Below are 25,560 nucleotides of genomic sequence, written 5' to 3' on the forward strand. Positions count from 1 at the left end.
TTTTAAAATTTAATTCCTCTTTGGAATGTGCTATTAGTCACATCCTTTTAATTACTTTGAATATTATAACAAGTAAATAATATTCTGGTTATTTTTATGAATAATTCTTAATAGGTATACAAATGTTAAATGGTAATTTCATAAATAATTGTAATAAAATTATGCACATCGTTAAAGTTCAAGTTGTAAAAACTTCTGTACAAATAGGGATCTTCTGGACCTAAATTGTCATGTCCATGGGTATGTGTGATACATTCCTTAGATATCCCTATGCTAATGGGGCAAATCCTACTTGCAACATAGTTTGGGATCCACACCGAACATATTCACATGCAACGTATCTTTTTTCATTTTTTTTTCGCCCCCAATTTGAAGACTGGAATACACAATTTTCCCCTGATCCAACTGTTATATCGAAATGTCTCTTTCTTTGAACATTTCGTGTGTGTATGCCGCGGCTGTTTGCACGCAACCGCCGCCAGGTGGCGTATTGCCCTTCTGGCAGTTTGCTTTAATCTGCTCATTCGGCTAAGCCGATGATTGAGAGAGAGCGAGCATCATACATCGAACTCGCTTCGAACAATTAGTTGCAAATCGTCGGCTCGAGCATCCATAGATAATTGATAAGTTTACGATTTTGAATGTTGGTAATTTATCTCTTTAAATTAAATTACTTTAAAATGATTTCGTTTAATACAAAAAATACTAATATTTATGTAAGCAGAACAACGATATATTAGCTTTTAAATAAGGTGAAAAGGATAAATTTACTATATGTTTTTATTGGATTTAAATAAATGGTTAAAAAAATTATCTATGCCGACTGAGATATAGTTTTCTTAAGTAACATTTTATTTAAAATCTTTAAAAATAAACATAACAAGAAAAACGTGAGACCAAAACCGGTTTAAGTATTGTAAACAACGGTCTTGTATTGCAGCTAGTTGCAATACTTGTTTGAATCGAACGTCGCCGTCGAGCGACGCGGGCAGAGAAAATGTTCGACAGGCTATATATCTATGCCTCTTCACAAGTCTCTCTGTTCGAAAAAAAATTCCATGCCGCGAAGAAATACGTGCGTCGCTCCGTTGTGAAAACCAGTGAAAATCTGAAAGAAAAGCGTAAAAACCGCACTAAGAAATAAAAGTACGCGAATTAGTAAACAATGTGTTGTAACTAATACCGATTTGGTTGTAATTTTAGCTGTAAAACAATGTTTTCGCTCTTTTTTTGGTGCTAAAACGACGCCGTCGCACTCGCGCCTTCTCTCTCTCCCACCCTCAATTTTCTACTTGCTTTTGTGCTGGTCGTTCGCCATAAGATTGTTTACGAATTGCTGTGAGTGGTAAAAGTGCAAAAGATTGGCGAAAATTACAGAAAATCCAATGGAGTCCGCAATTAAATGCCATCAAGCTGCAAAAAATGTCGTGAAAATGAGCCGGAAAATGTGGCTGCTATCTCTGCTGACGCTGGCAGCGCTGCACCTGCGCTCGGGCAGCGAAGTGGCGGGACATTTGAATGTTTTCCTAAATCCCGTGGAAGTTATGCGTTTACTAGGTGAGTTGACAATAATTTGTGTTGCGCCCCTTTGTTATTGATTTCTCTCCAATTAACTGACTCTCGGTTTCTCTTTAAAATAAACAAAATATGAACAATTTGTGTAAACTAATTAAAAAGACAGCTTTAAGTTTTCATTTCATTGAAAAAAGCGCACTTCCTTTAAGAAATTATGTTTATTTGTTTGCTTTTGGCTTAATTTAGATGCCCTCGCTCTATCGCCTCTCTTCTTGGCTCCCACCCGCAATCTCTCTCTCTTTCTTGCGCATGTCGCAGGTGTTGTTAAACAGTAAAACAAACAAACAAACCGCCCACAACAAAAACAACCAACTTTCGTTTGCTTCGTTAGGAAATTTTACGCTTCGTAAAAAACCAAAAACAAAAAAAAAAGATGAAGAAGAGGAAGCAGCAGACACGCCAAAAAATAAAGACAACAGCAAAGTCTGAAAATCTACATGCTGCATTCAATTTATCCCCATGGTCGGGAATATTTTTGAATATTTCTTGGAACTGAAATTCCTTGGCTCCCCAAAAACAAAAAAAGGGGATGAGAAGAGGTAGAAAGAGAAAGAGCGGGAGGAACATGCAAACGAGATGACAACGCAAAGGAGACAACAGCAAAGGCAAAAAAACAACAACGCAAACGTGACTGCGAGAAGGAGCATAGAGAACACGAAGAAGAGCATGGGGGGCGCTAGTGGGCCTCATCAGCTGTGAGGGGCGGAAGAATGCACAGTGGGGTGCATTCCATATATTGTATATGTATATTCTACGAGCTACACAAGTGCACAGCCAAAACAAAAGTTTCAAATTCCCTGTGAGTCTGAATTCTTCGACATATAGAGACTTCGAGTTGAACTGCAGTTAATCGATACCAGTAACGTTTATTAAATTACAGACAAATACAATAATATCTTGAGCTAAACCTTTTTTTTTACCCTGTAACAACAATTGGAATTTCATGAAAAATTCCAATCTAAGATATAATGTTCTATAAGATAAAAGTTGAAATGCAAAAGTGTAACATCCCACTGTGCGCCAATTCCTTTCCCACTCGGAGGGCTCACTGTAATTTTGGCAGTATTTAGCATGACAAGTCTGCCCACTTTAGTTGAGTTTTCTGCAGCTCCAAACTTTGGCATGCAACGCGCCTTGTTAAATCGAAGTTTTCTTTATCTTTTTCCAACCATGTGTGGGTGCCGATTCGCTGACGACGATGACGATGCGCATAATTTTGCGTATGCATTTCGGATTTGCGATTTCGGGGGCGTGAAATCAAGTATGCAGAATATGCCTGGAGTCTTGTGGGCTGTACTTCCCCCATTAAAACGTTGCAAATTGTATACACACACACATTTAGCTTTGGGGTAATTAAGACAAAGTCGAAAAGTTTCACAGACTTGCGTAGGATATATACGGCCATAAAGAAATGCGCAAATGCTTTGTACTCCTCACTCCGTGGGCCATAAATCAATTAAGCTGCATAATTTGCATTTGATTTGTGTGCGCAAAAAGGGGTTTAGGTGGTGAGGAGTTCCTGGCGCGGTCTTTAGCCAAAGTTGGCGGCTTAAATAAATTTCATTTGCATTTACGCGTAATTTATAGCTGGTCGATGATCACATTTCAGTTCAGCTCCTTTTTTATTTTTTTTATCATCCCCGCAGGGGTCCCGGCAAAGTTCAATGCTAAAAAGTTTGAGTCATAAAGTCCCTGGCATCTGACAGTCATATGAAATACGATCCAGACAGAATGGGCTGGGCCCACGATCAAATCATCCCATCATACGTTTTCCAACTTTATTCCCATTTCGATTCCAATCATATTCCACAGAAATAACCCATCACAATGATGAGAGCACCCAAAAAAGTTTAACGACTTTTTTGCTGCTGTGACACGCGCTACATTTTAAATAGCCAAAAGTACATTATTTAAATTTAATTTTATTGCCCTCCCTGCTACAGTTTTCGTAGTTTTCCCTCTTTCTGTACGTTTTATGGCATTTTATTGACGATTCGGAATTTTTCCAGCTTTTTATGGCGTCCATTTTTGGGTGCTTTGATTTAATTTTACTGTTTCTTTTTGTCTGCTAATGAAGCGGCAATTAAAACTGAAATGGGAAATGCAGAGATTAGAGGCTTTGCCAACGGCTTCGGCACGATTTTCACACTCTTGAACCGAAGAATGTGCTAAAATCGGCACGCCCCCCCGCAAATGATCGATTGGCAGCCGCTTTGGGCCATAAATTAGCCGCTATGAAGTCGAAGACACTCGGAATATTGGGGAAAACGCAACGATGGATGTGTTAAATTTACCACCAACTGTGCTAAATGAATTGAGAGCTCGCGGGCCGAAGCGTGTTTGGCTTTTGTTTAGGCCAATTTAAATATTTTCATATTTGCCTAGGTATCGGGAAACATATTGATGGCTTTTGTTATTTGAAGTGAGCCGCGGCTAAGCGGCTTACAACGCAAACAAGCTGCCAAGGTACGAGTATCTTGAAGATACACACGACGCGCTACTGTGGCAACTTTTAGCACCTAACCGAAGCTAAAGCTGTTGTATCTGTCGGATGGCGGTAACAAGCCAGGCATGTATCTCGTTTACTTCTCCTGCCGGCTTGTTTTTTCATACACATATATTTTTGTACGAGTATCTCGTCGTGGTGTTTTGTTTTCCCCCGGCCAAGTAGAGACATTTGTGCGCTTCTCCGGTTTATGGCTTGTTCTTGGCTGCCTTTCCAAGATCTTGCCAGCCGATAATTGTGAACGAGCAGGCCGTTTTCATCTGGTCGTGCTAAAAGCCTTCCGAGAAACGCCACCGATCCTCACAGACATTATGCCCTCCGTCCCACCACCCCAACACTCCCCTCTGCTAACGGTTTTGCGTTAGCTTGCTACTTGCTGGATATGATCAGCAGGCATGATCTATATTTTAATTGGTGTTTGGCAATTTATTGTCCAGTCTCGCCTTTCGCTGGGCTCTCCAGCCACACATAATGAAGTGGCCATTAGCTAATGAAGCTGTCCCCCTCGCGAAAGCAAAAAATAGTGAGGGAGGGGAATGTTTATGGACCAGGTCGTGCCAGTTTTTGCTATACGATGTGCTAGCGTTAACAGCTCACCTGACAGATCGTAAAAAGTGCTATCCGAAGGAGTTGACACAGCTGTCTCCGTCTGCAGATCTTATCTGTTCAATTAGTGATCGCGAAAGGGGACAATAAACTGTGTTAACCGGAAAACTCTTGATCCAGAGCAACACATCTTAAAGTTTAAAATGTATTTAGTTTCGTAGCTGAACATTGATTTTCATATAGTTTAAATGCAGCGATTTTTGATTTGACTGAAAGGCCTTTCCTTTTTAATGTGAGCATAAATTTTAAGACATCTGAGCTAGTTAAAGATTCTGATCGTAAAATAAACTTCAAGTGAACCTAATCGATTTAGTTTACTTTATCGATTTTCTGTGTCTTATTTATCGTTAATGCATGTAATAACTTTTTTAAACCATAACAAAACTAATCGTTTGCATATTACTTTCAAAGCCATATTTAACAATCGTCCAGTCAGGTTCTCACCTGATTTTTATCTACCTGTGTATAACGAATCTCTGCCTTTATTAAATTTATTATCGAATTCGACCTCAGTTTATCACGTTGTTCTGTGATCTGTGATCACTTCCGCACCAACTTTCTTTGGTCCACGACCATCACAGATATATATCTGTTCGTACGTGACTTATGGGCCAGTCCCAAAAGATCGTGTCTGGGCATTGGGATCAATATTTCGATTTTATTTTCAATCTATTTTTAATGCGATCAAAGATCGTGCGGCCTCGTAGGGCTATCGATTTCGAATTGATGGGCACTTGGCGGGTCATAAAGTCCCCCCAAAACCAAACAAGATCTCAACTCTCCGATTTCATTACGATTTTTTGATAGCAGAGTGTCGCATTACCCGGCGACGTGTTTTGACATTGGGAACTGCGATTTGATTAGGCGCGGTTTGTGGACTACAGCACAGACAGAGCCAGATGGGAGGCTCAGGGCCATTTGCATACTTATTTTATGGGTTCATATGTCTGGTGACTGTAAACCGCCATAAACTTGGCTAAGCCCGGGCTTAAAGCCATTTCCATTACCATCGAAACTATAGACAAAAAACGGCATTTAAACAAATGAAAATCGCATAAACCGATTGCAGGCAATAAATGCGACTGCAATACTTTGGCGGCAAATAAACGCTGACTGGAGTGGCAGTGGGGATCGATGCTCGTCAAAGGCTTACTGAGGGGCTGACTCCGACTGCAACTGTGGTTATCACTGGCAACTGACAACTCTGATAACCCCGCCGGGGGCTGCCAGATGCACGGCTACGTTGAGGGGTGTGGGGCGAATGTCAATAATAAATATCAGCCATTGTTTGCCCGGCTTGTGCTCCCTTTACAATGTGTGCATACATGCATGCTCAATATGCAAGCATAGTATGGCAAAAAACGAGTAATCATATTTACTTTAAACAACAACAAGCGCCATCAATGAAGCGCGTCTTTTCTCTCTGCACCGAGAAAAAAGCAAGTGAAAGGGGGGTTAAAAGGTTATCTGTGCTTTTCTTTTATTAGTTAAACTAAAAATAATGAGAATCGAATTAAATCAATTGATTCTTTAGGAAAATCATTAAGAGTTTACTAATTTTCGATTGGAGGATCTCCTTTGGTTAGTTATTAAATTCGTAAGTTTGAATAAAATGTATTTATAAGCAGCACATTTGTTTAGTTTTCATGCCAACTCTTTTTAAAACTCTACTCATTTTCTCTGTGTGTAGTTAACGCAGCAACCGAGTTTATTTCCATGTCACTGTGACATGTGGGCGCTGCGAAAAGGGGCGTGGCAGCTTTGGGCAACTGCAAAGATGCAGATGCAGTGCGTGCATCTGGTCTTTTGCTGTCGCTGTATTGTGTTTATTGAGTTGTTCGGTGTTTATTTGGGTTATGCGCTGTGGGAGTTTTCCGTTGCAGAAAGTTACATGGAAAGTATCGAAGGGATGGCGAATAATACCCATCGGAGTGGGCGGTGGAGCGGAATGGCTATAAAAACAAGCAGTTGGCTTGTATGCCTGCACCATCCAGATGCATCGCTAACTAGGCATAGTACGGCAATCCGTGAGATGTATTATGTGCTGCTAACACGATTTTGCTGACATTCCCGCAATAGGAAAACTCGTGATACGCTCTGAAGTATTAGTATAGATGGCTTTGCTAACTGGCAGATAGTGTGGCATCTGCAAGATGCGAATCTCCAGAGATTTTTATCTGATTCATGCGCCCTAAAGCTGCATACAGTTAAAATATTTAAAGTAAATTTGTATTCTGCTTTGAGAGTATTGTACTTCTCCGTTTGACATTGTTTAGTGCATATTGTCTTGTGTCATTTATATTCCTCCTATATACTTTTGTATTCTTCAAAAACTTTGTCTTATCGAAACTTTATAGCTTGGCAGCTGCAGCCACTCCAAGCTCAATTATCTTCAAGCACCATCACTCTTGACCCGCATCATTTATATATATATATATATACTTTTAGGAGGCTGTCCTCTTTCCTCACAAGTCAACACTCGCAAGACAACAGAAAACTGACAAAAAATGAATAACGATTAAGGTTAATTACTATTGATTCTGGATATTACAATAAGCCGGCCGGTCAAAGACGTTTAAAATTTTTTTGTCAGCTGGCCAAGTGCCTTGAAAAAACGTCAACTCTTGTAATTTGAATGATTAATTTGAGCTAATTTTTGGAGAGAATCCGAAAAGGGAAAACAAAATCTAAGCGTGAACTGTGCCAAATCGTTTCGACTTGGCAGAGATTTTGCCCTAAAGAGATGGCTAATTTTGCTGGCACAAATTTGTTACAATCAAAAGCCGAAAATGAGAAACGAGAACGAACGTTTAGCCCGCGGCCCGAAAAAAGGCAAGCAAACCAAGTAGGAAAAAAAATATTAGGCAAAACAAAAGGAGCAGCATCATTTATCATAACGACGTGAGGCAACTAAGAAACGATTCACACAAAGATACGGATGCGAGTGGGAGGGAGGAGGTGGTTTTCCAGGAGGAGGTGGTGTGCCGTTTGGAGACATGGCTCAAAAACATGTTAAATGTTGACATGTGGTGGGCGTTCGTTTTGGGGGTGGTGCCCAGAGCTTGTAAGCGAGATTGTTGTGCGTGATAAACCAGGATGAGGAGGGATTGGGGCTTTGGGGGTTACTTCAGAGGGGTGGGTTCGTTGAAGGCGGTTCCCGGCAGGCGCCGATCATTTGTTTTATTTATTTTTCGATTTGGCCACAAACTGCACAAAAGACCCGGAGCAGATTTCAAGCCAATGCAGCCAAAGTGACATATTAGCCATTAGATGGGGGGAAACCGAAGCCCGCAATATTGGCTTGGCCGACTGGCTGGCTGGGGCTGGATGGAGTTGCGCAGAGTCGGAGGCTGCAAAGGTTCAATGCGGTTACGGTGCAGATGGAGTCGCTGTGCCATCATTTATCATCTATTGCAATTTTGTTTGCCTGGGAGGATTGGACAAGATAAAAGACGCAAGAGATGCCCAAAGACCTCGGCAGAGGGTTGTCCATCTGCCCCACGTACCAGTCTGTTTGCTTAAGCAAAATTGCTTGTAGTCACAAGCTGAGCCTGGGATATTTGTCAAATGGAGATAATGGCAAACGAAGCCGAAGCCTTGGAGTTGATGAAGGAATACGACAGCAAATCGAAGGTGTTGCTGTGGCACTAGTTTTCATGAATTACCCATCACTTACGGTTCATTTATAAACATCAGGGATCTTTATTCGAAATGCCCTCAATTTATCTTTCGAAATACCCAATTCCGAAGTTTATAAAGAAAATAAAAGGCTGGAGTGTTAAGTTTTAATATAAATTCCTATTTTTTTATGTTGGAAAATTTTATGAAACCCTAAATTGAGCCCTTAAATTGACCAGAAAATGTAATTTAAATAATTAAGCAATCGATTTCTGACTGATACGTTTACATTGCAACAAGTAAACGGAAAACCTCATTGAACTCGAATAAAAACCACATTTTGCATTTCTAAAAATGGCATCGTTAACCCCATGAAGCTAATTTGCAAAACAAATACCTCCAGCCTTTGGCCTTTTGAAAAACCCCACTCAGATGGCTTCCCACACCCATCCACCACTCCCTGCCCAAAAAAGAGTCCAAGTTATGAGATGGCCACTGCCAAACCGCTGACCCCAAGGAGTGATCTCAGTGAAAACTCTAATTTTTTGCTGGTCTTTGTTTTGGGTTGGGAAAAATCAGCATAGGAAATCGGCACAGCGGAAAGCACTTCACGAATTGCAACGCTAATTACATGAAAATGGAAACCGTACCGTAGACATTTTTTCCGTTTTTTTGGTTTTTTTTTTTTATTTTTTTAGCTTGGTGTACGAGTGTCTCCGGCCAGTCGTTTCGGCAGTTCTATGTGGATGCCCCATCCGCTCCTTGGCAGCGGTGTAACAATGGTCACGACTGTGACTCGGAGCAGTAGCAAGCTATTAAAAAGTTGCAAAAAATACTAGCAACGACAGCATCATGACTGCACGCTCCGAAAAATTCGACATACGATATGGGGAGACTCTCGACGCCGCCGCTACCACCACCACTTTTTGCAGCTCCACATCGCATGCACGCCCACACGGTGAAAAAATAGCATCGATATCACAGCCAATCGATGGAATTCTATAGTGAAGAAATTCCTCAATTAACATGTTTAAAGAAATTTAAATATGCTTTTAATAATCTCAAGTTCGTACTAAAACAAGATAGCTAAGATATGCACAAAATTAGAGATAATTTAAATAATTATATAACATTTCTGATGGTAGAGACTTTTTTTTTTAATTCTAAGATTAATAAGTCTTGATTTTATATTTTATTGTTGTGTAAAAGAATGTATTTTCTTTAATTGCAATAAAAATTACACAAAATTAAAAATTGTAGATATAGATATCTATGCGATTTTCTCGCAGTGCATTGGATAAACCAGCCAGTTATGAACATGGCGGATAATACGAGCACAAAAAGGTTAAAAAAGTTCAAGAGCCGACCCGCGTTGGGCGCATGCAAGTGACATTTGCTCGTGACATGAGGTAGACGACAACGAATCCACTTCAAGACGCGGCCCTCGACAATCCCATCCCAGTATCCATCCCAGATCCCAGCCCCTTGCACCTTATGAAAATGCAATAGAGCGGCAACTTTCACATGAACCTGTGAACTCCTAGCCCAAGTGACGACTCTTGGCCGGGACAACATCTTTCGGCCCCGGTGAAAAGGGTCAATGGAAGCGTGTCTGAGGCTGAAAAGCTGCCTGGAGGCAAATTGTGACGGGGACAGGACGCGTTGCATTTGATTAAGTCATGGGCGCTATTTTTAAAATGCTGCCGAGGAATTTGTCGTTGCCGCAGCAACTCAGCAACAGCAACGTGCAACATGTTGCACATTGCAGAGGAAGTCGCCAAGGCGGGCCCATTGGGGAGAAAAGTCAGCAAGGCCCAAGTGTATATGCACTGAGGGAAAAATGTAAAACTGCTGGAGTAAATATAACTAGCTATAAAACAGGGCACACTATATTTTTTATATTTTAATATGATATTTTTACAAGGAATTTAATCTACTTTTTTGTTTTAGATTTTAAACTTTTTTTACTCAGGCATATGTTTACAAAAATAATATTTTAGAAGAAATATTCTTGACAGCGATTAAAACTAACTATCGTTCAAATTAAATGCTATCACGATGGACTTAAAATAATTGTAGTTTTTCAACTAGTAATTTTATTTTGAAGAGTGCATATATATACCCGCATGTCTGACACAATTTATACGCCACCCAGTTGAGCCATTTGCCGGGTCTGCCTTCGTCATTGGCTTCGCCTTCGACCATATCTACTTACTCGTCTAGGGCGATGTCTGGGCCTCTCTGTCTACCTACAAGCTCGCTGATTTTTATTGTTATTGCCAGTTGTCAAAGGAAGTGCGCCCCACGTTCCTCGGGTGTTCCAGCGATTTTCGTAAATTATTTCCTGGGCCACAGCTTGCCAAAGGCTGCCGCCGCTTCTCGTACTTACTTGTACGATTTTTATTTGGGGGAAAGTTGAATGCACTTGGTGGTGCACGTAAGTGGCAGCTGAAATTTGGGCACCGACTGCGCGTCATTGTTGATCAATGTGACTTACTTAAATTTCGATTTGTGTGGTCCAGGAAAATGTTTTTGTTGGACGTACAATGAGAACTATAAACTACCTGCTTGCATCATTATCATTAGCATAAGACGTCATAACAAACCAAATGAGTTGGCAATCGCGGCCAGACATCTCTGAAAAAAGGGAAAAACAAAAAAATAAGTAAATAAGAAAACACTACCGAACATGCTTCATTAACTCGAATCGACCTGGGTCAAACCGCAATCAGCCAGACAGGCAATCGAAGTAAAGGGAACAAATCTCGGACATGGCTCAGTTTGTTTGTCTTTACCCTGTTCTTGTTTTGCCAACCTCAGATCGCTGTTCCATTGCCGTTTCTCCCTAAATCCAGTTCGTGCTGTGCTGTTCTACATAGATTTCCAAGCGGGCTCCGTAGATACAGATACAACTGATGATAATCTCGAAAATAGTTTCCAGGGAATTCCCTTAACTCGAGCATTTGCCCGTGTTTATTTATATAAAATGTTGTCGGCGACTGTCTGCTGATGGATCGGGCTGAGCAAACAAGCCTCTAGGAAAACTCATTGCTCTGAGTGCATTCAGAGAGATTTACATGCAAAGTAGTGGATGAGTTTGTTTTATCAACTAGCATGGGTGATGGGAATGTTCTTTGAGAGTATATGAAAAGTGCACGTTCTTAGTTTATAGAGGAGTAAATATTAAATGTATTTAATTAATATTTTAACTTAAGTCAACCACTTTAAGAAGTGTAAAAGGAATACACCCAGTTTTAAATATATCATGATAACTCCCAATTACTGCATTATTTTTATTAAATCAATTTTTTTTTTCATTTTTCAGGTGTCTCTGCTGAGGTGTACTATGTTCGCGAGGGTCACATAAATAACTACGCCCTGAACTTTATTGTTCCCGTGCCGGCAAATGTCAAGGACATTAGTTTTACCTGGCAGTCGCTGGCGGGGCGTGGCCTGCCCTACAGCATCAATGTGGTCAGCTCCGATCAGGAGGTGCTGCCCCGGCCGGCGATCAATGTGTCACACAGCGGGGAGATCCCCACCAGCATCCAAACCTGGGCCATTGCCCTCAAGTGCAGCGGACTGAAGGCAGCGGAGGTGGACGTGACTGTTAGTCTGGAAGTGGTGCTGAATCGATCGCTTAACAATGTGACTCACCTGGTGTTTCGGCGCAAGAAGATCTGCCTGGTGAGTGACAGTGCCGAGGGATGGACGGAGGAGGATGTAGACGATCCCCAGCTGCTGGAGACCGTGATGCTGCCACCCACCGGACTGATCACCCTGGTGGTGGGTGTATCCGTGGCCATGGGCTCCGTGTGCCTGCTTCTGATGATAGCCTACTGTGTCAAAGGGGCAGCCAACAAGAGGCAGCATCATCAGCACGGCGGACAGCCCATGAGGACGTCGAGTTTCCAGAGACTGAACACCCATCCGCCTTGCCAGTCTTCCATGGGCTCGGCGGCCTACATGACGCCATCGATTATAGCCCCGATTCATGGTTCCTCGCTGCCACGCAAAGTCCCCGTATCCGTGGAGCAGCAACATCCGGAGGAGCTGCACCGCCGTATTTCCGAGTTAACCGTAGAGCGCTGCCGCGTACGACTCTCCAGTCTTCTGCAGGAGGGAACCTTTGGGAGGGTTTACCGCGGCACCTACAACGACAACCAGGATGTGCTGGTCAAAACGGTGGCCCAGCATGCCAGCCAAATGCAGGTGCTGTTGCTTCTCCAGGAGGGCATGCTGCTGTACGGTGCTTCTCATCCCGGAATTCTCTCTGTTCTGGGCGTTTCCATCGAGGATCACACCACTCCATTTGTCCTCTATCCCGCCCTGAATAATACCCGCAATCTGAAGCTATTCCTTCTGGATCCGGCCTGTGCTCGCACAGTTACCACCATCCAAATTGTCATGATGGCCTCGCAACTGTCCATGGCCTTGGATCATCTGCACAGCCATGGTGTGGTGCACAAGGATATTGCCACCAGGAACTGTGTGTAAGTAGAAGCGACAATATAAAATATGAATTCATTTTTTTTACGTATTAAGTAGGTTTTTAATGATAAAGAAATTATTAACAAATATTAGAGACATATTTTTGTTTAGACAAATAATTAAATTGTTGAAATTAGCATTGTATTCTATTCAATTTAATTTTGGTTAAATAAATCTTTGTAAGGGTATTCATTTTTTATTACCCCAAGCTTAAAATCAATTTAAAAAACAGATAAGTAAATAAATCATAAAAATCTAATCATTATCTATACGATTTTCCCTTTTAGCATTGACGATCAGCTGCGGGTGAAGCTGTCTGATAGCTCCCTGTCCAGGGACCTGTTCCCCTCGGACTACAACTGCCTGGGGGACAGCGAGAATAGGCCTGTGAAGTGGATGTCCCTGGAGGCACTGCAGCACAAACAGTTCTCCGAGGCCAGCGACTCGTGGGCTTTTGGGGTGCTGATGTGGGAGCTGTGCACTTCCGCTAAGCAACCCTATGCCGAGGTGGATCCCTTCGAGATGGAACACTACCTGAAGGATGGCTATCGGCTGGCCCAGCCCTTCAACTGCCCCGATGAACTGTGAGTATTCGAGTTGATAGAGATCTTAACCGCCTGTCTTACTAATTCAATGGCCGTTCTTTTGTCTTCTCATTAAAGGTTTACGATCATGGCCTATTGTTGGGCCCTTTTACCTGGCGAGCGACCGACCTTTGCCCAGCTGCAGTCTTGTCTTTCGGAATTCTATTCACAAATCACGCGCTATGTCTAGGACATCGAATCATCCGAGGGGCGAGAGGCGATCGGCTCTTTTGAAGAGACCCAGCGATTTAACCTTAGTTAAACAAAGTCCTGTAGCCTACTCTACTATCTTATAACGAGATTTGCCAAATCGAATGTTTAGCCTTGCCCAGGCAGGCCCTTCATCTGTACATATAGTTAACATATTCAGTTCTTTTGATACTTATCTCTAAGATTACTCTACGATACACTTGACTCTCACCACATAGATGAAATAGTTCAGTTTGCACAGTTCTCTTTTCAATCCATCAAAACTAGCTAAAACGAAAGCCGAAATCAAATATAGTGATATTTATCAATAGGGTTAGTTAAACGCATAAGATTACACATACATATTTATGATGCATATAATACATGTTGTATGTTTAGCATTTTTGACACTTTACCGTTTATATGAGAGATTAAAACATGATATACAAATATATACACGTATATATACACTCATATGTATATGCCAAAACAATTCCAGAAATTACCAATTTGTTTTTATCCGATTTTATGGTTTCGTCGTTAAGGTTTTATCACCGTTTTCTGAAGGGTTCCTTTCCAGCACAAGTCACGCCCTCCTCGTCCTTGGAACTTGAGGTCGGGGCTTAGGGACTGTCTCCCACACACTTTTCCGGTGAAAATCGCCCAGGCAAATGAAGGAAATTTACGGCTTTCCTACTCGAGAGCACCGAAGGAAAAGGACAGGCAACAAAGTTACGTTCACGCACACAAATTAGCCATAAATTTTAATTTTACATGACAATGTTTTTGGGTTCAAGTGAGAAGTAGGGATAAAAAGAATTTTCCCAGAGACCCTGGAAGATGAATCAATTTTTTTTTTCGCCTCTCCACCTTGCTATCTCTGTGTGTGGGTGTGTGTGTGTGTGTGTGTTTGGGAGTGTCCTTGGCAGCGTAGATGAGCTCGGAAATATATATCCTGGTGCTGGCCCACAAATAGCATGTGCTACACGTGTCCTGCGTCCTGCGTCCTTCGGCTATTGTGTTTGTATTTGTGTTTGTGTTCGTGGGCGTGGGTGTTACCTACACTTTGGAAGCCATTGCCAAGAGAAACGACTACGACGACGACATATCGTAAATATTTTGACAGAATCGCCTTTTGCTTTTGCTTTGGCGTTTTGGCCATTGTGTTACCAGCATCAACTTCCTTTATCCTTAGCACCTGCTGCCGCCTCCTGGTGGTAATCCTCGTGTTTGTGCGACTTGACCTGCTCCGTTTGCCTTGGCATTCCTGGTTATAGCCTTAAGCGGCTTTAAACTTGCTGCTGTTGCCTGTTGCTGTTGCTATTGCTGTTGCTATTGCTGTTGCTATTGCTATTGCTGTTGTTGTTTGGCTTGTCGTCATTGCTGCTAATATATATTCCCCGAACGGAACAACAGGGCATTACGAATACGAGCCCCACGAAACGCAAACAGTGTACTTAAGCGCATAGTTTGTTTATACTTATTAGTTGATAATGTGGCATGTCGAACTGCAGTCGAGGGACCAAAGCAAACTGCGGGTGGCCAAGCTGTTTGACGACAGGTGAAGACGTTCGCATCGGAGTCGTTGGTCAACTAGTTAACTATTTTATGTGGATGGCGCTAAGAAAACAGCACTTACGGCCACTAAGTGAATACACAAGCCATTTAAACACTGTTGCCTCTGGCACAAAATTAGCCTTTATTAGCTCGCTAATTTTACTATTTATTTAAATTAAAAATTTTATTTTTATTTTGCCATTTATTAGGGTTTTTATATTTTGTAAAGCTCATGTGTTACAATATTTAACTTACTCTGAGAAAAATATATTTTATTACTTATGTGTTTAATAAATAAAAAATTAAGTTAAAAGTTGTTCCTACCAGTTCTATTATGATCTAAAAATACTATTTAAAATTCATAGCACTAGTAAGTAATAAAATGTTATTTTATTCATCATAGCAGTAGCTTTGAGGCCTTAAAGCGATCATTTCCGATCCCTGTACATGCTAAATTCTGCTCTTCCTCCCATCACTCTTTCTCCCCCTGTAAACAAGCTACCCAGACAATAAGCAAAATACTGACTTGCATTTCCGGCTTCTGTTGGGGCGCCATCGCAAGACTAGTCCCACCAACATTGATTTCATTCAGCGAAGAGGGAGTGTTCCCAACCCAGCCCCACCTCATCAATGCCGATGTACTTTTCGAACATTTCCCAGGAATATGAAAAGGGGATACTAAACAGTCGGGAAGGGGGGGAGACTGACTGGTGGTGCCACCATTTCCATTTCACATGGCCATGCGATTTCCATGTACATCCGCGTCTGACTCAAGTGGCAGCCGCGCCCCCTATTTCCCCCCCATTTTCCATCCCAACCATAGGAGGTAACCCTACCACCCGCACTCGATACCCGACTGCGCGTCGGTGATAATTTAAAAAGTTTATATGGCCAAACTGCCACGGATTGCCAGTGGTGCTGCCGTTGCTTTGCACCATTCTAATGACAACTTAAATAAACATCAACAATGGGGCAATGCGAGGAAAATTGTTGGGAGAAAATCCAGCTAAAGTCTGAGGAAATATGTCGATGGCTTCGACTGGAAGATACCCACTTTTCATAATTTAGCTTAGAGGTCACAGTTACCGCAAAACAATTAATATTATCTTAGGTTATTTATTTTGTCTATTTTTTTAATGACATTTTATCATATTCAATGAAAATTAACGAGTTACTTCAAAATCCTAATAAACCCTAGAATTCCTTAAGTACCCCTTATAAAAAAACGATCTGCGAGGAAAATGGAAGTTCAAGTTTCTCATCGTCTAGGGCGGCCCATTGTGAGGAAATATTTATTTTCTATAAATTATTTTCGATTATCGCTGCTGGACTCCCCCCTCGATGGCTGGAGCACTAAATAAATACACTGAGCTGCAATTAAAGCTAAACAAAATGCATAATTTCTGCGCGTTTGTTGATAAGCTGGCATTCGTTTGGGGAAATCCAATTCCCCCGCTGTTTTTTAGGGGAGTAGGGGTACAAAATTTATGTGCCTCGCTTCCGCTAATGGAATTTTAATGTTTCATTGGAAGTAGACGCATAAATTTGGGTTTTGGTCAAAAGACCAATAACGGAGTCCATAGGAGAAAATTCCCATTGAGTTTCCCATATTTTTACAAACCAATTGCTAACAAGTAAAATTGTTGTTATGAGTAAACGAGTTGGCCCATTTAGTTCATTGGCGCCGCAATTCCACAGAATCGAACAAACAGAAAAATAAATAAAAAGCCAAAACATTTTTGAATTGGTTTTAATTGGAAGACAGCAGGTAACAGTGGGGGACTCACAGCTGAAAAGTGTCGAGAGAAAAATTCATAAAATAATGTATGTCATTTACATTTACTGCCTCATTGTTTATATGAAATAGGAAACAACAAATACCCTTTTAATGGGAACTACCAAGAATATTCTGTTGTAAATATGCTCAGTAATTTACAAAGCAATAGAGTAACTCATGCCACTTTTAGTCGTCTAAACATTTTCTTAAATGACAGTTTTCAAATTTTCTTGGTAATCCGTACTGGGAAAACACAATTTCTAACTTCATTCAATAGAAACATATTCGATTGCACATTTTGTTTGGATTGCAAGGTCTTTGCCAACTATTTGACAGATAAAAAAAAGGTAAGTCCTAACTGAGTTATTCACGCAAATCCTTTAATGCCATTTATCATATGAGGTGCACACACATTGCCAATTCATGTAAAGTGCAATGCAGCCAGGCACTGGCACTGGCACCGAGCCTGATCCTTTGGCAAGAACAACATTAAATTGAAACAAATTGAACATAAAAAACATTCAAAATAAGACAAACACCACGACGTTGAGGAAGGTGCCAGGATACAGGACCCTGCAGCCAGGACGCAGAATTCAGGACACAGACGAAGACGAAGACGAGTTGCTGCCAAGGTAAACACCCAACGACACCGAAAACTACGAGAGAAAGTTTCTAGTGGAAAGTTAATTTTTTCCCTGTGTTACTGCTGCACCGAAAAAAACTTGGATTCATTTATTTTATGGTAAGTTTTTGAAAGGTATTGTAACTTTTTTTCTTCTGAGGGTTATTTAAAGACTAATTTCTTCTTATCTCGACAATTGTTCAATTTTTCTTTTTTAATGTTGTACGAAATTCAGTTATAAGTATTAAACACAGATGGTTATGTGAACATAATTGAACTTTAAAAACTACCTACAGAAAAAGGAAAAATAATAGATCGCTAGCTAGTTTAAATAAATCTTTAATTTCGTTGCAATGTTGAATTTACGAACAAAGAAGTTCATTTATTTTAAAGTTAAACAGATTAAAGGATTACAAATTTTTCTTTGTGCACTGCTGCTGGAAAATCAGGCAAAGGTACACAACAGCAAAGGGAAGAGCATAGGAAACGGAAGTATTTTCTGTTGATACTGAACTCAATTTAGACGAAATCAAGTCAAACATGGCAGCTACCAGAAAAAGGAGCAGGGGACTGGTGGCACGGAAAGCGGCCACAGGAAATGTTGTAGTAAATCATGTGGGAGCCGGAGCCGGAGCCGTGAGGTAAGTGGAAGTGGGATTCGGAGCCGGGGCCGGAGGAAGTGGGTTGTGTGCAGATGCCAAAGAAATGCGAATGCTCAAGACGATGTCCTCCCACACTTCCCCGAAAAGAAGTTGACAAAAATACAAGCGCCCAGGAACAAAATAAAGAAAAGAGGAGACCAAACTCGAGGCTTGATTGATGTTTGTGCTGTTAGTTGTTGTTTGCGCAGGGCGGCAAGTGGCGGCCCAAGTCGGGGTATTAAAGTTTCGATTAAAGATTTCGATTTGGGGCGGATGGCAATTTGGACTGTCTCAGCCAGGAGAGCGGCCACTAATCAATCCTTGTCCAAATGTTTATATGTCCCGAACTAAATGAAGGCAGCCCAAAGTGAAAGTCATGGTTTGAGTAACCAAATAACTTGGAAACACGTGGAAAGAAATTGGGCTTCGGCTTATAAAAGAGATGCGAAATTGATGCAATTAAATTTTTAAGTTTGGAGTTTAACACAATCTATTGTGTTAAAAAAAAAAAACATTTCACGAAAATTGCAAATATGTACTTTGCATTTGCTTCGTTATTATTATTTTAAAAACCTTTTGTTATTTGCCGGCCATCAATTATCGATAGGGACCAAACACAAATCAAAGTTGTGTAAACATGCTGTTTTAAATATATTGCCAGCCATGGTTTTGACTGCACACACAACATACTATACCCCTTAACTGTGCGGGGTATAAAACAAACAATGAAATGGGTAAAAACTGTTCCAGGTTGCCATTTTTCTAGTTCCACTCCGGGGCTCGTTTTAATGGCCTTAGCTCTCTTTTTCCTCGTTTCGGATGGACTCCGCTCCGACTCGGCTGCAGCCTCATCCGGATTTAGGGTTGGAGTTAGGGGCTCTCAGCATGTGGTGCCAGGGATTTGGTGTCCTTGCTGTCCGTCTGTACGTTTGTCCGTTTGTCCGTTTGTGCGCACTTTCACTGGCCGCCGCGCTCTATTTACAGTTTTTTTGGGACAGGACGAGGAGAGTCCTGTGGCCGGGGACACTGAGGATTTGCCGGAATTGTGTTTGGTAAACATTTTTCGGCTCTCTGTTGTTTTTAATAAGAAAATTGGCCAAAGGCCACACACACAAAATGGACACACACTCACAGAGGAGGATTTCGTATCCCAGATTGCTTTTAAATTTTGGCTTGAGTTCTGGTTTTTTCTCTGGTTTATTTTCTTTGCTTTGTCTCTCTGGTGATTTATGTGTTTGTTTTGGGCTGCTCAGTGGGTCAAGCCGTGGATGAGTGGAACCGTTTATAGGAATTAGACGGGTAGTGGCAGTTCAGCTCGGATCGGACCATTGGCCGGGCTTCAACCGAGCCACGGATGCTGACTGAATAAACAAAACCGAAATAAGTCCGAAAAGCAATTGAGTTGACAATTTCCACCCTAGTTCAAAACAAAATCCAATTCCTCTAACTCTGTTCGCATAAATAGACTTCGATTATAATCTTGAAAGAAAATACGACGGAGACAAAACTAATTCCCTAAGCAAATAGAAATATGCATTCAATATTAAAATTTAAATAAATATGGAAATACAAAATATGAAATAGGTACGGGTAGAAAACATCGAATGCCAATAGAAAGCGATTCAAATCGCAGCTGAAATAATCACAGGGGAGCTGGGGAAAGAGTGGATATTTTCTCTAGAGAATTAAGGACCATCGTTTATCGCTACCATCAGAAAAAGGGTTAAAGGGTTACCCCTTCGATTCGATTTAGGGAAGCCGTGGGTTCTGGGCGTAATCAATTAGGCCCAAAAGGTAAACAAACCCAGACGAGCCTCGAAAAAATCGTTAGCCATAATCAAGTCTGATGATGATGATGATGAAAATGATGATGATGATGATGATGATGATGCAGCTCCCGTTGACAGAGACCCCAGCTTAGACGCAATTCATTTACCGATAATCTCCCAGACGGAACCTCTTCAAGCCAACTGATTAATGTTGATTATTATTATCAGATCCGTGGCTGGAACGACCAACTTTTCATTTGTTCGATTTGATAAATTAATGGGAATATGGAAAAACCCCTCTGACATACCCACTTCTCCATCCAAGAAGAGATTTCTAAAATGTGTTGAAGAGTTTAACAACTGGAAATGTTTTCGAATGCCTGCCAAAATAGGAAGGTGAAAATTCTCAATTAATTATGTATTAGAGGGTGTTGTTAAATTAATCTAATTAATAAAAGAATTAACAATGAAATTCTTCACATGAGCATTTAAACGAAATGCTCGTTTTCAATTGAGTAATGGTTGAGTAAAATTTCGAGCTACAATTTATACAACTTGTTTAAAAACTTTTTTTCTCAGGACTAAAACGAAAAACAAAAAATTTGTATATGCAGTCACATAAATATTTTGTTATTGGTATTACATTTTCGTATATACCTGCTATTATTGTTATATTATCCACTTATCTTATATTTCACTTCGCTAGACACACAACTAAATAATCTACGACAATAAAGCATTCTATTTAAATCATAACCAGCTTGCCGCTAAAGCACCTTATTTGTCAACTCAGTAACTTGAAACATCTTTGACTTCGCATCTCAACAGTATTAGCTGTGTGCAGAAAAAATAGCTGAAAAAGAATACTCCAAGCCACAGATCCTTCCATCCTGGTTTGAGCACAAATTCTTACTATACAGACTTTTATATTTATGAGTACAGTGCGTTGCAAAATTATAAGGTGGACGGCCCCTAGAAATATAAATACAGAAAATCTTATTGCAGAACCTGAGAAACTACTAAAACATCATTAAAAGGATATGAAAATTTTGTTTCTTTTTACCAAGCTCTTAGTTTTCACAATAAATGACAAAATCTTTACTTGTTATTTTCCTGAAAAAGCAATTTGCTAAATTTTTATCAAATAATTATAGCATAGTATTATTATAATAATTTATGTATGGTCTTAGCATTTAATTCACATTTTTGTTTTGTTCAGCGAATTTCGTATATTTATTTATTTACTATTTAGTTCTGCCCTCAATTTCGCAATTCTTTTTTTTGGTAATGAAACGCACTGTATCTAGAGTAGAATACCATATACACCTGTCAGCCATCAACGGCGAAAGTGTTGACAAAAGCGGCCGACAACATCAGACGTCAACAGATGCGGTCCACACGACCAGCCAGCCACTTTCCGACCGCCGACCTGCCACGCCCCTTTGGCTCCCTTGGCCCCCGCCGCCCCCTTTCTTCGGGACAGCAGCAAATCCAAGGTATTTTGCAGCGGAAATAAACCGCGCACATTGCACAAACTTTTGAGTCTTTATGGCAGCGTGGAAAATTGTCTAAGGGGGAATAAAATTTGCCCAAGTTTGCTGAACATATTAAAAAAAAAAGGTAGGATAAAGGAGATATAGTGGGTAGTATATATAGGAAAGGAACTGTAAAAATTTGCTGCACTGCCAACGGAAATATAATAAATAGAAAAAATAACTAGCATTAAAAAAAATGACAAGAGTTTGTAGTTGAAGTCTTCAGCTAGTTTTCCTTTATGGTTGTAAAGTTTTTCTTTTTCTCATCCGCATGCGTTTTCATCCCTGTTGCAGCTGCTCCAAGAAGTGGGCGGCGGCGGGGCGTGGCTGTGGTTGTGGCTTATTTAGCATTAGCTTTGGCCAAGCCAGGCCACCCATTTCGAGGAGCACACAGGCAGCCAAACATGGCAAACTAATTCCGTATGCAAACTTGGCCCAAGCCCAGAACTAAGAAGGCCCGTTCGGGTCAGGCGGACCACCCCAAAATGCTATTGAAATTTCGGAATTTGCAATCCCAGAAATCACGAGAACTAACTGAGTTTTATGGCAAAATAATCATTGGCACTCGTGTGGCCTATTGATTAGCATTTGCCTCTGATTGCATGATTCTCGAATCGAATCAAATCGAATTGCGTCCAATGCCCAATCCTCTCTATTCTATCGTCTCCTGAATGGCCTTATGCTAATGCCCATGTTCATGTTGCAGGTGCAACGCGTTGGCATTTGCATGCAAATTAGTTGACAACGCTCAACACTTGGCTTCGAATGGGTTCTCAGTCGCATTGCGAGATGGGCACAAATCGGAGGGGGTCAAGGCGATTTTGAAATGTCACACACTATTACACTATGCGTAAAATCTCGGGTGTGCAAATTAGTTTTTTTTTGTTTGAAACTTCTACAATTTTTAGAATGAAATAAAAAATTAAAATGTGTTAAAACTTACAAAGCAATTAAAATGTTTGGTTGTATTAAAAAGATTCTGATACTCACGAAAAATGTATCCATTAAAATGTTTAACCAGGCTGTCTTTGAACATAAGTGCCAATTTATTTCAAAACAATATATATAAATTTAAGCAAAAATTGTGCACAATTGCCCTTTTGGTAAATGAATGAATGTGTAGCCATTCAATGGCACTTAAAGTTTTCTTTTAATGTAGTTTTCTGCTTGGGAAAGAAGTCGCCTCTAAGAACTTCAGCTAACTTATTCCCAAGTGTTGTTTTTCCCTTAGTGCCAGCGCACATACTGAACTTAAATCAAATCAAAGTCAAGGCGGGCATAAATGTAAATCTTATATTTGGTCATGCAAAAGTTTTTTTTATTTGTCTACTCTGGATGTGCTACCCACGTTGCTGCTGCTTCATTTGCATTGAGGAAAGTCCCACACAGAGAGCTGGAAAATGGGGAAATCTATGTGCGGCAACTCTTCAATTTGGTATTCCGTTCGTCGTCTGTGCTGCCTATTGCCTTCTGCCTACTGCCTACTGCAAAACCCCACGAAACTCCTTCTATTCTGCGCCTTCTCTCTCCTTTTTAATCAATTTCTGTCAGTTGGCTGTCAGTTTGGGCCAGAAAACCGCTCGGCCTCACCATGCGGGCCACATATAGTGTAAGGCTATATAGTAACGGCCACATATATAGACGGCCATTTACATAGGGAGGCTGAAATTATGCGCATAGTTTTTGCAGTTCGTGACACTGTCCGGCAGACGCGAGAAGCTTTTTGGGTGGGTGAACTTGGTGATTTTTAATTATGATAAGTCGCCAGAGACATTTCCGCAGCCGATTAAAATCTAGAGCAAATTGTTGCAAACACAGCCACTGCGATTGCAGCACAAATTGAAATGAAGGAAAACAATTTTGTTCCGTGTTTATCCGGCAACATTGAAAAGCCTTGAATAGAGGCTGCGGAAATATGGGTGAACTATGGGCGGAAAATGCACGTTGATGCCACTGACCCATTGAGTCAGTTTCAGTTCATTGAATGGCGCAAAATAAAAGCATTCTGCATTGGATTATTTTCGAGTAGGCTATCTTAATGGTGAGTAGACGCAGAAAATTGGCTAACAAAACCATTTTGGGCTTTAGTATTAACTGAAAAACTTTAAACCTATTCTTTTCTACATTAAGCTAAATTTCAACAGAATTTTAATTGCCTTTGGGGCATAATCCTCTTAAGCATATTTAGCTATTTAAATGTAATTTTCTCATAAATAAGTACTTGCCTGAGGTGCTTTTGCATTGAATGGCTTTTTAAATGCTGCCATTCACATTCAATCCTTCAGCCGATTTTAATCTGGGTCTTTTGTTTGGTCTTCGCTCAAACCGAACCCTGATTAGGACCTCACAAGGGGTCAGGCAGTACTGGCGACTACTTAAGCACCTTAAAGACGATGGATTGCGTGGGCTTGTCGGCACCTCCTTAAAAAGTTGAACAGGCGATCCGCCTCCTGGCAGTGAAACCTCCTCCTTGGGGAGAGTAAAAGGCATGCTGCGTGCATGACGCATTGCCTCGTTGGCATTTGGGCCCAAACGATCGTGTTTGGGAGGCATCCCATCCGGTCTTTGAGTATTTAGAGGCTGCTTGTTTGCGCCGCGTATCGCGTTACTTATGCAAATAATTTCAGTGGAAATGAGGAGACATGAAATCTTGGCTGCCTCCTGCTCCTCCTGCTCCTCATCCTCCTCGTAACTCCTTCATCTTCATTTTTCTTTCGAATCATTTTTGGTGTCTCTGTGAGTCTCAGTGTGAGTCGCAGCCCCGTTGTTGTAATTTAATAACCAAGCGAGTCATATTTTTTTCTACCTCCTGCTGCTTAAGGCCAGCGGCATCGAAATGGAGCCCAAACGGGAGTGGGAGGAGCCGTGGGTTGTTGCTGCCTTGGCTTTTAAAGCACTTGTGCAATAAATTAAAAAGGCGATTTCGTGTCGCCCGTTGTCGCTGTCCCCTTGCCCCTCCCCCCTTGCATTTGCTGGCGGGGCGGCGGACAGCAAGTGGTGGCAGACATGCAGATTTTTGACATACTTGTTTGCATTTTGCTGCCGTGGCTGCTGTTGCAGCTTCTCCGCCTGCTGCAGTTGCTGTAGTTGCTGCATCAGCATCAGCAACATGTCGCAGTTGCTGCCCGCCAGCAACCTCAAGCTATGGGCGACACACAAAAAAAAAATGGCAGTGACAACGTTGTAATCCAGTAAGTGGACTTTAAGATACCCCAAAGAATGCTTAGTTGCAACTAATCAATCTACTGTTTTAAATTCCAGTTCTTGTTGTTTGAATAAAATAAGGAATTACAAAAATTCTAAACGCAAAAAGCATATAATTTTGTTTTCAAGTTCTAGCCTAAATATTTAATACTTAAAATTATAAAATGTAAATTTTACCTATATCCGAACTTCATAGTCATGGGGTAAACAAAAGAAGTTGTCTGAAGCTGAGAATATGCCTAGTCATTTCTGACAAGGCGGTTATAAATAGGCACTGGAAAAAAAATTATAAATACTTTCTGGTCTTAAAGAAAATTTCAAATATGTTTTATTTCTTAAAATTTACTAACCTTTTGGTATGTAGTTAAGGTTTTATTTTTGTTTCCTTAAACCCACAGAGTGTTTTCGCCCAGTGTTTTGGACGATGTACGCCCAGTGACATGCCACGCCCCCCGGCAGCCCCGCCCCAGCAGACATGACACTGCAGTTGGGGCCGGCTCATCATCATCCTCATAATTACGAGCAACGCTGGCGTCTCTGGATACGAGTATGAATCTGATTCCAAATCTGAGTCTGAGTCTGAGTCTGGACAGACGCTCGGGCATCGTTTGTCAGCTTAAACGTGTCCCTGTTTTCGCCCATCCCCTTGGCCAACTTTCCCCCCGCGGACAGATGTTTAGCATACCCGGGGAAAATTGTTTTTCAACTGCAGCGTAAGGATTTATGTCCCCACTGGGGGTCGCGATGCACCCAAAATCTCTCAGCTCCCAACTCCCGATGTTTGGCCTGCTTGGCCATTTAGTGGCTGCCAGTCACGCTATGATTTGACCCACTTTTATTGGGTCCACATAAGCCGACACGTAATGAGCTCAAGGCTTAGCTGAAA

At 41.2% G+C, this 25,560-nt stretch overlaps 1 protein-coding gene across 1 annotated transcript; it reads left to right on the top strand.

Annotated features, from left to right (window-relative positions):
* Positions 1–875: 875 nt before the first annotated feature.
* LOC128261262 (tyrosine-protein kinase Dnt) lies at positions 876–14,071 on the top strand. Its single transcript, XM_052994857.1, has 4 exons — positions 876–1,557; positions 11,631–12,798; positions 13,084–13,380; positions 13,459–14,071. Exons 1-4 carry the CDS (start codon positions 1,386–1,388, stop codon positions 13,568–13,570), a joined length of 1,749 nt encoding a protein of 582 aa, XP_052850817.1. The 5' UTR covers positions 876–1,385; the 3' UTR covers positions 13,571–14,071.
* Positions 14,072–25,560: the final 11,489 nt, after the last annotated feature.

Source organism: Drosophila gunungcola, unplaced genomic scaffold (assembly GCF_025200985.1).
Source record: "Drosophila gunungcola strain Sukarami unplaced genomic scaffold, Dgunungcola_SK_2 000001F, whole genome shotgun sequence".
In the NCBI taxonomy this organism is placed as follows: domain Eukaryota; kingdom Metazoa; phylum Arthropoda; class Insecta; order Diptera; family Drosophilidae; genus Drosophila; species Drosophila gunungcola.